Raw genomic sequence first — 14,409 nt, 5'->3', positions numbered from 1 at the left:
CCATTTGTCCGAAATGGTGTAGGGCAGTGATGGCAAACCTTTTAGAGATCGAGTGCCCAAACTTCAATCCAAAACCCACTTATGTATTGCTGGGTGGGCGTGGCTACAGTGGTCATGGCAGATGGGTGGGTGTGGCCAGGGTGGGCATGGCTAGCCAGATGTTGCTCGTGAGGAGGGACGCCTATGGGGGCTGGGCAGGGTTGGGGGAGATCCAGGGGTCTCTGGTGGGTGGGGCGGTAGGCAAGAGGCTGGTTCTGTGGGGCGAGGCGAGGCAAGGCAAGGCGAGGTAGGGCGGGGGTGCCATGTCACAGGGCAAGGCGAGGCAGGGGCCGGGGTGGCTGCTTCCTGACACCATCGGCCCCCACACACAGAGTCCAAGTGCATGGGTGCTGGGATGCATCCGGCCACGTGGGACCTCGGCGAGTTAGCGGGCGGCTGGTTGAAGAAGATGGTTGCCATCTCCGGGGTATGGCGCACGTGCCCAGAGAGGGCTCCGAGTGCCGCCTCTGGCACGCGTGCCATAGGTTCGCCACCACTGGTTTAGGGTTTCCTGCCTGAGGAGGGGGTTGGACTAGATGACCTCCAAGGTCCCTTCCAACTTTATTATTATTATTATTATTATTATTATTATTATTATTATTATTATTATTATTATTATTATTATTATTATTAATAATAATAATAATAATAATAATAATAAAGTTCAGATGTAAAGGTTCTCACACACACTTACATATGACCATATTTTTCCTAATGAACACATTTGGACATTGTATTTTCCTTTCATAATGTAATTCTTGCGCTGTTTTTACTGATATAAACTGTTTCCACACATTTTTGGTTTTGAAAAATGACTATTGAAATGTTACTTCATTCTGGTTTGGAAAATGCAAATACATTTTTCCATTTGATTGATGTGTAGAAAAAAGTTGCAGAATTAGGAAATAAAAGCAAATGATACAGTCCTGTTATATAAATATTTCACCTGTAAGTCATATGACACAAGTTTCAGCTGCTCAGGTTTTTATTCTCATCATTAGGAATAGAATCCTATTCATATTCCTATCTCACTATATAGAAAAGAACAGTGCAAATACTGTTCCCATAAAATAATTCAGATGTTATAATGAGAGATTATTACAGTAAGAGGCAGATATTTTTTGCCTGTTGCAAACTATGTAAACCATTAAAAACATATTTGGCTGGAAAGTGTATCTCAACACCATTCATCTTTGAATAATAAAAGACATACTCAGTCTCCAAATAAAATATTAGGAAATTGATTTAAATGGAATCACTTGCAAGTAAGGTGAGCAAAGTTAAATCGGTGAAACATTTATAACTAATGGACATGTTACCCTTTGAAACATAAGTGGCTTCCTTTCCTGAAGGATAGTTCATCATAGAAATTTGCTAAAGGATTATCTAACTCTGATACAGAAGGCTAGTTTTTGGTTGATGCAGGGATATAATGCAGACTCATTGACCAACCTGAAGAGCTAGCCATTTAGGCAAGCTGTTCTTAGTAAACTCCTCGGTTCTCCTTATCTGCAGGCTGGTTTTGCAAGAGTTAAATTAGTGTCCCAGCAACCCGAGGAGTGCATCCATCCAGCAATGCCCTGCCGCCCAGCAGCTTCCTTCTTCCTTTTCAGGATTGCACTGGAAATTGCCCAAACAAGCAGAACCAAGCAGACTGCAAAGGTCACACCTGGCGTGTGGCCAGCTTGCTCTCTGGCTCCAAAACTGCACCCCCCCCAATTGCCAGGTTCAGGGCAGCCTATGTTTTCCCTCTTTTGTTTCCCTTTTCTTCCCCCAGCTGTTCCATTCATAGGCCCGAGCTCAGCAATCTGCCCTTCCCAGAAAAAGAGCCCCTTATTAAGCTGAGCTAACTCAAAGGGCCAGCACAGCACGTGCCACTCCTTATCGGCACCATCTCAAGATCCTATTCCATGGTGCTTAGGCAACAAAAAAAAAAGTAAATGGTTTTAACTCCCATTGGCTCCCCTGCAGCAATTCAAACAAAAGTGCAAAGCAACAAAGACATTTTCCACCATGGCAGGTGTTGGTGTCAAATTCTGCCTGAAGCAAACAGGCGCAAGAGAAAGAAAGAAAGAAAGAAAGAAAGAAAGAAAGAAAGAAAGAAAGGAAAGAAAGAAAGAAAGAAAGAAAGAAAGAAAGAAAGAAAGAAAGAAAGAAAGAAAGAAAGAAAGAAAGAAAAGATTTTTTTTTTTAGCAAACTTAAACATTCAGGGCCAGAGAGCTACCAATAATACTCTGCCTAGTGCTCCTTAGCGAACCAGACATAAACAAGAACCATTTGTTCTCAGAGCAAACCCAGTGGAAAAGCAAGAGACCAGTCCAAATTAAATGACAGCTATTTCAGCTCCATACAAGCAACAGAAGGAATCTAGTTAGTAAATTGAGAATGACGCCATGTGAGCAAACTCTTACCTTTCTCAATTACCGTAACGAGATCATTACATATTTTAATCTAAAGGGAAAGAACACAAATGTATGTAAATATGGGAATAGTGCACCTGCTGCTCTGATGACAGTCTTATACACATATTATTACAGAGTTATTAATGGGAGGAGAACATAAGTTGGAAATAAACCTAATGAGCATCAGTCACATTATGAAATAAGATGTAGATAGTAATAATTCTACAATGCTATTTTTGCTTATTTGAATACATTGTCTAACATGGGTTATTAAAAGCTTGAAAATTATATCTGGAGGTTATCATGCAGATAGAGCAGAATATATTCAACTTTATTACAGTCCCCCCTCAAACTCAGAGTAACCTTTATACAGTTATGAACTTGTAAATAAATATTCAAAACAAATGGATACCGCCAATTAAACAAATAAACTCCTCCTTACTGTTTTGTTTTTACAGCATGGTGGAAGTTCATATTTTGGGCAAATATTATAGGATATTATTGCACTTATTATATTTTCCCATCCTCTCAATTTTTAAAAGCTTCATAAACTAGGTTTTATACAAAAAAGTATAATTTAGAATGAAGTATTTCTTTACCACTTGAATTTTGAACATGCCCCATGCTATACAATAACTTTTAGGATTCTGAAATTTGATGAGCTAACAAATAAATCAGGGAGATAGCTTGGCCCTCTGTGATAATCTTATGATATGGGAAGTTATATACTGTATAGACTCTAGAACAGGGGTCCCCAACCCCCAGTCCGTGGACCAGTACCGGGCCACGGCATGCCAGCAACTGGTCCGCACAAACAAGCAAAGCCCCATCCGTGGGATGCAGCACACAAAACCATGCCCTCTCCGGTCCGTGGAAAAACCTTTCTCCACGGAACTGGTCCCTGGTGCCCAAAAGGTTGGGGGCCTCTGCTCTAGAAGACTAATAAAATACATATTGCGGCACACAGTCACATTCCCCATACTTCATTTCTCTGGCTCAGCATTTTCAATCTTTTGGGTTATTATTAGCAAATGTACCCTTCAGAGCACAGATGGCAGAACATTACAGTGTGTCAAAATGATTACTCCTTTGCTCATAGACATGATGTTATAAAGATATCAAGGCAGGAGCGAGCCATCCTTAATTCTCACAGGAATGAAGTATGAGGGGAACTGGTTGATATCCTTTTGTAATTCAATAACCCTAATATGTTGACTGAAGAACCATTTGGCACTATCAAATCCCATCAACAACAGTACAGAAGATGCAAGGCTGCAACACTTTAAAGCGTAATGTAAACATCTTCTTTGGACTACTTTATCACTATAGCCTGTACTAAGTATATTTGGGAATCCCAAGAGCCTGAGATATGAAACATAACTCTAAAATATATAAAGATCTAAAATTTCCTCCTCTTTGCCATTTTGTCCACCTGGTCTCTTTGCAAATCCTCTACTGGTGGAGGATTGTTAATAACCAGGTCCTCTTTTACACAGTAGGAATTAATGGCTTCTAAAGTTCTTAATCCAATACTACAAACTGCATTTCAGCAACAGCACGATAAAAGATTTACTTATCTGCTTTTGCAGATGACATTCCTTTATCATGCGTCTCTGCACCAAACCATTAATAAAAACCAGGTAACAATGGGTCTGCCATACACGCTTTAAGACTGGAACTAGGCTAGGGAATTGCCTATCCCTATTGCTGCAAAGAGATGTCTTCATGCAACATCTTAAATTAATATCAGGAGCCTCTGATCCATGATCTCTCTTCTTATTCCATCAAAGTATTGTAGAACTGAAAGCTGATTTAAAGTTTACATTTAAGATTTTTCAAGATGTGTGTGTTTGTGCTTGTATGTGTGTGTGCATTTGTACACACAGAGTATATATACTATCTACTGTATGCTGTAAACCTGAACACCGATCAGTTGCAACTAACAGGCCTGGTTCTCAGCTAATATGTTCTGCACAGATATTCTAGGTTACGTATAATTCCTTTACGAAAGTTATGTTAGTCAATTAGCTTGTACTACCAAACAGCCTATTTGGTGAGACCTTATTGTGAACGTCTGGTTGATTGTAATATATTCTGTTATTTGTGCCTGTATTATACTTTTTGCATATAGCAATATAATATTAATGGTACTTTTAAAAATAGTCTTTCCTATTTTCCAAATCATTAGCCTGCTTATGAATGAGCTCTTCTTGCTCTTGTTGCTGACAAGGTGTGTCTCTAGTCTGGCTGCTGGGCTGAGCTGGGCTTTGGCTGCGGAAGAAAAAAAAAAGCCAGAAAGAGCCAGCATGCCCTTTGCCTTTTTTGCTTTCTTTTTCTTTTTTTTGGGAACATGAAGCCCAGTCTCAGTCTCAGTCTGGGCATGCCTTGTCAGCAGTTGGATAAAGAAGACACCAAAGGTCAGGTTCTCTGAAGCGCAGGCCAGCAGGGGGTCAAAAGGGCATAGATGGAGAGGAAGCTAGGCAAGTGGGAGGAGTTGAAGTGCCTTTATGGTTGCAACTGTGTACGGGCTGCCTAGTACCTGAATTTTGATCATATGACATAACTTTGGGCTCAGGTTGTAAGTTCCTTAAGAGCTGCTTAACTTATTCTTTGCATCAGTCTTTAGGCAAAAACAAACTATAGCCCAACCTACCAAAAACACAACTGTAAAAGACAGACTAGAAAAAAAAAATTAAAGTAAGCCAGAAACTGATAAGAGAATACCTGTCTGATCTTGAGGAATATAAACAGATCATGCCAAACCAATCTTATTTCATTTTTTGACTAAATTAGTAGACCAGCAAAATGCCGTGGATATAGTATATTTAGACTTCAGTAAGGCATTTGACAAAGTAGACCACAACCTATTTTTTGATAAGCTAGAAAAATGTGGGATAAACAGCATCACCACCAGATGGATTTGTAACTGGCTGACAAACTGTACATAATGAGTAGTCCTTAGTGGTACTACATCTACATGGAGGGATGTAAGCAGTGGGATACCACAAGGTTCCATCTTAGGCCCAGTACACTTCAATATCTTCATAAATTACTTAGATTTGCAGATGACACTAAGTTGGTAGGAAGACTGGTGAGAGCTTCTAAGAAAGCCCAATTTTGATGGTGCCACCCTTTCCAGAGAACCTGTTTCTAGAGAAGCTGTTAGGGACTGAAATGGTATAAAGTCTCCTGCTTGGGCAGGAGATTGGATTAGAAGACTTCCAAGGTCCTTCCAACTCTGTTATTCTGTTTCTGTTTCACCTTCATTCAGTGCCATCATAACGGTTGCTGAATGGACTACCTGTATACTTAAGATTAATCAGTCACATAAAAACACAGTTATACAACCTTGTCAGGTGCAAAGGATCAGGACCATACGTTAAGTTGCACACAGATTTATTCAAACCTATATACAAGAATCTAGTCAACTAATGGTCAGCACTAACTTGGCACTAGATAAAAATCAACGGAATTCAAGAGTGGCTGAAATTGGATTATTTGTGGCAACATAAGGACCCTAAGCTAATGACATGTTTAACTCCCCCCCAGCTCTGCCTGCTCTTCCCCTACAACCTTTAGCCATTGTATAATTCAGAAATATTCTCTAAAAAGAGTAAAAGAATAGACACAACCATAGAATTGTGGAATTTCAAAGGTTCATAAAAGATCCTAAATTCAGTCCAACCATCTAAAATGTGCAAGTAAATATATTTGATGTGTTGCTTCCAAGCTATGAATCCCCACCTTGCATGTGTGACATATATGTTTCCTCCTTAAATATATTACATTTCTTCCTGCTAAAGAACACCTAGCTCAGGTATCCAGATTGAATTGCAATCTTGACCTATCATCATAGGCAGTACTGATTTATAATAAAACCATTAAAAAAGAGGGGTCAGCTTTTCATCTAGCTATGTATGACACAAGATCCAACAGCATCTCTATTAGAGTTGCTTGCAACACAGAAATTACATTTAATATAGAGACTGGGAACTATCACAGAAAATAGTATGCTCCAGATGTAAGACTGGACAAAAATGTTATGAGACAACAAAGTTGATATTAGGGTACCCTTTTTGTGCTGACATGGCATTGAACGATATTGTAATAGGGACTAGTGATGGCAGGCTCAGGGTGGGGGTGGATTTTGCATAAATATGATACCAAGATCGTTCTAATCACTTTGTGGGTGATGCATATTGAAAATTAGATGGGAGACATCTTGCTCTATCTCATGAATCACTTGGCAGCGTTCCACACCACCAACCACAGCATCCTGACCTGTCTTGTGGAGACAGCTTTGGGGGAGGGCATTGCTTTGCAGTGATTTGGGGCATCCAGAATATAATCAGAAGATGGTGGTGGAGGATCTTTCTCTGACACCAGGACATTTCAGGGCTCTGTCTTCTTTGCTTTTTAACATCTATGTGAAATCACTAAGGCAGGTCATTTAGGGCTTTCATACAGAATGCCATCCATATACTGATGCAGCTCTATTGTTTCTTAAATCTAATTCTGAGAAAACAATCAGTATCCTTGAATGTTGCTTAGATTTGCAGCTTATTCCTCTTCCTGCTTTTCTCTTTCTATTTTTTTTATTCTCTTTTGCATTTTTTAAATTTACTTTTTTAATATTTCAAGTTTGCCAAACTTGTTTTGTTTTAGTCCCCTTTTCTTCCCTTATCAACATGTATAAAACATATATCCATATTCATTCATATACATACCGTCCACCCCCCAGTAATAGCACAATGTAGATTAATATAAAATAATTTAAATTAGGACATACATCTTTATTGGAAAATAAATACCCTGATTTATGTTTTTCCTTAATTTCTAAATTTCATTTCCAATGTTCTATTTAATTTTGAAAGAAAAATATATGTGTAATATTAATATCCACAACTATAATTAATATTGGTAGAAAATCTACTTTCTCTTATCTGTATCCATTATTCTAAGGCACTTAAATAATAGAATATTAAGAATCTAAGTATATTATATAAATATCACTGTGTTGAAATAACATACTGCATTGTATTAAAACTGAATAAATAGAGCAATAGATGGTCTATATGGCTAGATTCAAGAATATGTTAAAGGATGGAGTTACTTCTATATTAACAATTTATGGATATATCTATAGTTTCTTCAAATGTTACTCATTTAATTATTATAATGAATATTAGTAGCACTGTTATATGTTGGGCTGTACTTCTAGTTGTTATATTTTACCAATAATATATTAAACAAAACAAAACAAAACAAACATTTAATACCTGCTACTTTTCTATTAACATTTGCACATTTTTAAATTTCTCCATCCATTTTCCATTCCTGGAAATGAATATACAGAAATGATACAGAAATGAATATTTCTGCTTTATGGTAGTATAAATTAAAATTGTTCCCTCCATTTTCGCCTGGACAAACACTATTACCCTTGTCTTTGGTAACATTGATTTTGAGATCCATATTATTCATTGCATCTTATAATAAGTAACTAATATTTACAGGTAATCCTTGACTTATAATAGTTCATTTAGTGACCTTTGAAGTTATAATGGCACTGAAAAAAGTGACTTATTACCTTTTTTCCCCATGACCATTGCAGCATCCCCATGCTCACATAGTCAAAATTCAGATACTTGGCAACTAACTCATATTTATGATGGTTGCAGTGTCTCAGGGTCCTGTGAACACCTTTTGTGACCTTCTGATAAGCAAAGTCAACGGGGGAAGTCAGATTCACTTAACTGTGTTACTAACTTAACAACTGCAGTGATTGCCTTAACTGTGAAAAGAAAGGTCATAAAATAGGACAAAATTCACTTAACAACTATCACATTTAGCAACAGTAATTTTGGGCTTAATTGTGGTCGTAAGTTGAGGACTACTTGTACTGCACACCCAATAAAATGGCATCATCTGCAAACAAAAATATACTATGGTCATATCCCCAGTCAACATACCTTATTTATTTATTATTTATTTATTAATTTAATTTATATCCCGCCCTTCTCCTTACGGACTCAGGGCGGCTAACAACCAGATAACAACCCAAACATTCCTCATACATATTTTGATAATTATATTAAACAACCAAGGAGACATCACACCATCATAGTTCAATGTTGAATTATTTACTAACTAAGCATTTCATTTAATTTGAATCAGGCTTTACTTCCAAAATTTACTCTATTATTTTGGTCAGCCAATCTTCAACTCCATATTAATCAACCTTATTATATCTTTTTTTGAATCAACAATTGTAAAATAATCTTTCATTCTCCCATTCATGCAATTTCAACAACCTGTTGAAGAGCAAAAACCTAGTCTGACATCCTCTGCCCAGCATAAAACTGCACTGACCTTCCCAAATTTTGTCCATTCTAGTGCTTGTACTCTTTCAACCAAAATTGTGTCACACACTTCCCCAGCTACATTTCATGGGTTTCTCTGAAGTTTTTACATTTTATCTAGTACAAGGGAATCCAGCACATCATAAGTACACCTGATCTTATTCAAAAGGCTGAGGATCAACGACAAGTCATAAGTAAATCACATCCATATTTTAACTTTTTCCCAATTACACCACCTGTACCTGCAGTCTTACAATTAAACATGTTGAATATTCTCTCCCTGTTTTTAACAATGCTTGTTGGAAGGGAAGAGACTTGATTGGCTCATTAATTTGAATTTTATGAGATTTGCTGCCCTCTATTCAAACTGACTAATTAACTTTCATATCTAAATTGCTGGGAATGTTTTCTCCCGTTCATTACATGCATGAATTCTAGAATGGCCAAATAGAATTATGTGTAAATCACATGTGATTTGTATATACATTTCAGATAAATGCAGGCTGAAACTCAGTTCTCCGTAATCTATGTACACTGTTTCATAAAATTTAATTTTCATGAATGGATTTTTTATAATGTATTCTTTTTAACCATTCTACTACTATTGTTATATAAACAGTTCAGTTGTTCACAGTGCTCAAATCATGAAATTGTTCTATAACATTATGAAACTCTTTCATAAGATAATGACAAATAATCTATGTTTGATAGGATACATAAATAATATATACAAATCAATTCACAGCTGCACATTTTAATAGAGAAAAGATTAATCAAAGCTTTATTTATAAGCTTGCCTAGTGTTGTTTAGTATTCCAGTTCAACAAAGATCAATAGAGGCCATTCCCGTCTCTTGACGCCTCTCCAGGAAACAGAGGTGCGATTATGTAAATAGCACCAGTTCCTCTATACTTCTGCCAGCTTGCTTATCTCCAAAGCCTTCTGCCTGCTGCCATTGGCGACCAATACAGTATGTGCATCTATCCCGTATCTCTTAACAAAGCTGGAGAAGTACAGCCAGTCATGTTAAACCGTGATGCATGTCTGGTTTTATTTGTAAAGTGATTCATTTCAGTACCTTTAATCTCTGTTGTATTTAGTTCATATATAGAAAATAGCTGATCAGTTAGAATAAGAAAGAAAACAGATGCATCCAGACATTCACTGGTAATAGGGATAATCCATTGACTTAACAATGCAACACAGCATTGCAATATAATTAGGAAATGTCAGTGTCAGAAGACGGACACTGACTGTAAGGAATAAAGGAATGTTCTTCAAGAAAGGCACCTGGTTTTGTTTTCTATTCTTTTGCAAGACAGCGGTAAATCACAAAATGGACCATCAAAATAAAACAATTAGGTTTTAAAAATTACACAATAATTAATAAATTTATCTCATAACAAAAACTGTGTTGCAACAAATCAAATATCTAAGCACTGACACTGCCTGACAAAACATAGTATTTATCTTGCACTCTCCTAGCATAATCTCCATTTAACATTACTAGCAATGGGTCCTACTGTGAGGGACTATTTTTTTTATAAGAATGCACTGATTCACAAATAGCTTTTGCACAACATATTCTCAGCTCAGCAAGAAGTCTGCACTCTTGAATGAACCAGAACACATTAGTGAGAGAAAGTTCATTAACCTTGCTAGATTTAGAGGGTTAACAGGGCAGGGAAGAAAGGAATTGAGTGAAAAGCTCTGTTGCAAAACAAATTAAAATGAACGTCATCATTTCTTTTGATATTCATTAGCTAATTCACAGAGAAAGTGGTTTTCTTAAATTTGCAGCTATTTATCAGTGAAAAACAGGTGTACACCTGCTGTTCAAGTCATCCTTAGTGATGATGATGATAATAGTAATGGTAGTAACTGCAGTAGTAATAAATATAACACAGAGACTTACCACATCCACTACGGGAGTAACTGGGAGAGGGAGAGAAGACCTGAGCAGCAAAATCCTCAAATGACAGTTGTTCTTTGTGATTCCGGATTATTTCATCAAGATATATTGCTCTTTCCTCATAACTGTTGGACGTGGGTTAAGGAAATACATTCTGTTACCAAGCCTTAACTATTCAATTTTGTATTTGATACATAACATATAGAAAGAAAAGTGTACCACAGTTGCTATGGTATATTTCCAAAGTCACAGAATTGTAAGCATTGCAAGTAATTAACATTTAGACTTTTTTACATAAATGTAATATTTTCAGTACTAAGCAAATTATAGTATTAAAAACACTGGTTTTCAAATTAAATGTAATGGGTCTTCATCGGTGATAAATTAAAATTATGTAATAATGAGGAAAAGTGTTATAGTAGATACATACATGCACATATACTCTACCCTAATGCATTAATATGAATGCATATACATTTGAGCTATTATGACAGAAAAATTAGAAATGTTAATTAATTTATTTAAAATAAATTTTATTTTAAAATAAGAATACATATAGCTATCAACTACATTCTTAAGACATGTTAATGTTTCATCCCTGAGATTTTCCAGAAGAATTGGCAATTTCCTGAGCTAGTCAAATTTTAAAAATAGAACATGTGTACACTTTAGTCTTAAGCATCTAAAACCAAAGATGTTACCTTTAATTAAAAATCAGCAACCTGGAACACACACACCATATAAGTGCATAATCAAAAGCCAGTCACCCATAAGGCTTACAAGCATAACATGCAGAAGCAACTTTCCAGCTGTCTTTAACAGGACCCCTGCTTGTGATATCTTTTCATACGGAAGACAGCAAATCTCTCTGTGTGCGATTTCTAATTTCTTTGATGATAATTTATACACTTAAAACAACAGCAATAGTATTTTGTACATATCTAGTGCAGACAAATTTGTCATATATTGGATTTTATGACCTCAGTGGTCGGTCAATAATCATGTATATTGTTATTCAGATTGAAAATAGGTTTTTAGTTTCCAATGTTTTTTTTAATATGACAAAATTGCTTACTTTTATAAGACTCCTTCGGGAGTTGGAACAAAGAGTAAATTCTTTATTACACTCTCATCGGTGTATTTGTTACTCCTTAATATTTTACAAATGTGTTTCTTACATAGCACATTTCACTTTAAAAATACAACAGAAGCAACTTGTAAACCATTTCTAAAAGGCAAACAATTTCTTTTTTTGGTCATTATTATTGAAATCAACCGATTATCATATAAACCAAAGTAAGGTCAATATGTTTTAGGTTTTTTTTCATATCTCTGTGTCATTATTGTGCAGTGACAGAAACTAACAAGGTATTTCACACTACATAACTGTATATTTATATCCCATTCCTCTGGTTTATTTATATCCCATTCCTAGGTATATTTAGATATGCGTTTCTGGTATACGCTGAATTGCTGATGACTCGATGCTAATGACTAGCCTGCCAAACTTCCTAGGAGAAAGCCATACGCCTAGAACCTATTCTAAAGGGACTGATGGATGCCATTCACTTCTCATTATGAACATGCTTATTCTGCCTGGTGCTTGGCTGTTGCTAGGGATCTCAATTCCTCACTGACACAGCAAGTGCTGGTCCCAAACAGCAGGATGTTAGGCCTGAGTGGCCGTCTGGTGCACAGACTTTCTGACACTAAGCTGGCACGTGCTGGCGCAGCAGGGGAAAGCCAAGGCGTGACAAATTACTGAAAGAGCTAAGCTAAACTTATGGTTGAAAACCACCTGAGCCTGTGGACCTCTGTGGGCTTGGCATCTCTTCTCAATTCCTTCCCCCCCCCACTCACCCTTTAAGTCCATGGTCTGCATGCGGCCTCACTTTTGTGGAAGCAGTTAAAATAAACCTTGTTTCTGTGCTATGTCTATAAACATAATAAATGGAAGAGAAGACACTACAATTTGGGGGGGGGGCGGGAATGTATTGTATATCAGAAAGTCTGATCAGCCAATGATTTTAAACAATGGAATCAATAATAGTACTTCAGAGGATAAACATTCACCCAATAATAACTGCCAATGATTAGCAACAACATCTGGAAATTATTATAGATTTGCAAAATAATATCCCCTCCCCAGCCCTGGACATACACTGGGACAGGCAAAGATCCCCTTCAGTGGAGCTAATCTCATAATACCTCCAAGCACTCTTCCAAGTAGTTTTCTTGGTAGCTAAGTGGAAGTGCTATTGCTATTGTCCTCTGGTTTAGATTTAAATTTCCCAGTCTAGCATACAACTGTGGTTATTTCCCAGTTAGCTTTCATCAAACTAAATTCTGCTTAGGCAGTTTCAAAAATTTACTAAGATCAGCTAAGTATTTCCAGGGGTAAATTGTCTAAATAATAATAAATATAATATATTTTAAGCGTTTCCTTAAGAGTAATATAAGAGAATTTTCTAATTAAGTCAGTAATTAGAGAATAAGTTTAAATCAGGAATTCCTGCATATTGAAAAAGTAAGAATGTAAAAAACAGCTACATTCGATAGCAGCAAAGGCAACACATTTCAAAATCCCTGTTCATTTTTAATCCTAATTTTCGATAATTTATAGTATTCTTAGGTTATTCTATCACTAGGTATTAAGTAAGACATAGCATAATAAAGTTTAGTTTACTTTCATTTTAATTAAGTCAACGAATGTTAAAAATTTAAGGGAAAGTAAGATTTCAGTGGAGAATTTGGTGTAGTAATTAAGGTACCAGTCTAGAAATCGGGAGACCGGGAGTTCTAGTCCTGCCTTGGACACAAAGACAGATGGGTGATGACTTGGGCCAAGATTTCAAGATTCCTCATAAAATTATTCCCAATTTGGCTACGTTATTTTTTGAGTGCAAATCATGCATTGTGATTTAGAACTGGCTGCAGTATAGATGCTGCCTGGCCAGGCGTATCTTTTAATCTGACATATCTGAGAAGTGTACTTGGAAATCACTACCCTTCTTTTGGACCCATATCCTTTCTGGTTATTAAAAGCTATTAAAAGAATTATCTGTATCAGGGATGGTGAACTTTTTTTGGCCATGTTTTTTAGTTGCATTCACATGTGCGTGACATCCTAGGAGCTACGTGCTAGGAATGGTTAGTATCCAAGCAATCTTCTGCGTGTTCCTTTCTTTCTCTGTCAGCATTAGCCATTCACAATTTTCCTGGTATTATTTGCTGCCTGCCAGGAAAAAGAAGCGGAGGGGCTTGACCATAGGAGTGTTCTAGAACAAAAATGGACAACTTTTTTTTTTAGCTCCTGCAGCTGCATCAGTTGACAGACTGATGATGGTACACACGTATGTGCCTCCATTTTCTCTCTCACTCTTTCATCACTGCTTTGCCCTCCCTTCCCAGCAATCTTGATAAAGGGTGTTAGGAGGAAGTGGGGAGGTTCATGTATTTTTTATTTATTAGATTAATAATCTATGTTTTGTTTGGAAGTCAAGGCAGCCAACACTTTAATCACTACACCATGCTCCACTGGTTCTCAGTGGTGAATAAGGAAGAATTCTCCTTTCAGGTAGCTGACATCATGCTGACGGGAAGCCAGTGATTATAATTAAGAGGATAGCTGGAAGGAGGGAGAAATTCTTTTTTCTCCGTCTGTGAACTTTTGCTCAAAATATACTGAATTTG

General features: G+C 36.8%; 1 protein-coding gene across 1 annotated transcript in view; it reads right to left on the bottom strand.

The window, feature by feature from the left end:
• Positions 1-14,409, bottom strand: part of RALGAPA2 (Ral GTPase activating protein catalytic alpha subunit 2) — a 165,569-nt gene that overhangs the window by 8,497 nt on the left and 142,663 nt on the right. Inside the window, exons 38-39 of the mRNA XM_029286429.1 lie at positions 10,720-10,841; positions 2,452-2,491 (exon numbers count right to left, since the gene is read on the bottom strand). Coding sequence (XP_029142262.1) covers positions 2,487-2,491; positions 10,720-10,841 — 127 coding nt within the window. The 3' untranslated portion in view covers positions 2,452-2,486. The remainder of the gene's footprint in view (positions 1-2,451; positions 2,492-10,719; positions 10,842-14,409) is intronic.

The sequence above is a fragment of the Protobothrops mucrosquamatus genome, unplaced genomic scaffold (genome assembly GCF_001527695.2).
Source record: "Protobothrops mucrosquamatus isolate PMUCROS unplaced genomic scaffold, P.Mucros_1.0 scaffold_213, whole genome shotgun sequence".
In the NCBI taxonomy this organism is placed as follows: Eukaryota; Metazoa; Chordata; class Lepidosauria; order Squamata; family Viperidae; genus Protobothrops; species Protobothrops mucrosquamatus.
The sequence above is the reverse complement of the archived record's forward strand: the minus strand, read 5'-3'. Positions and strand labels throughout refer to the sequence as shown.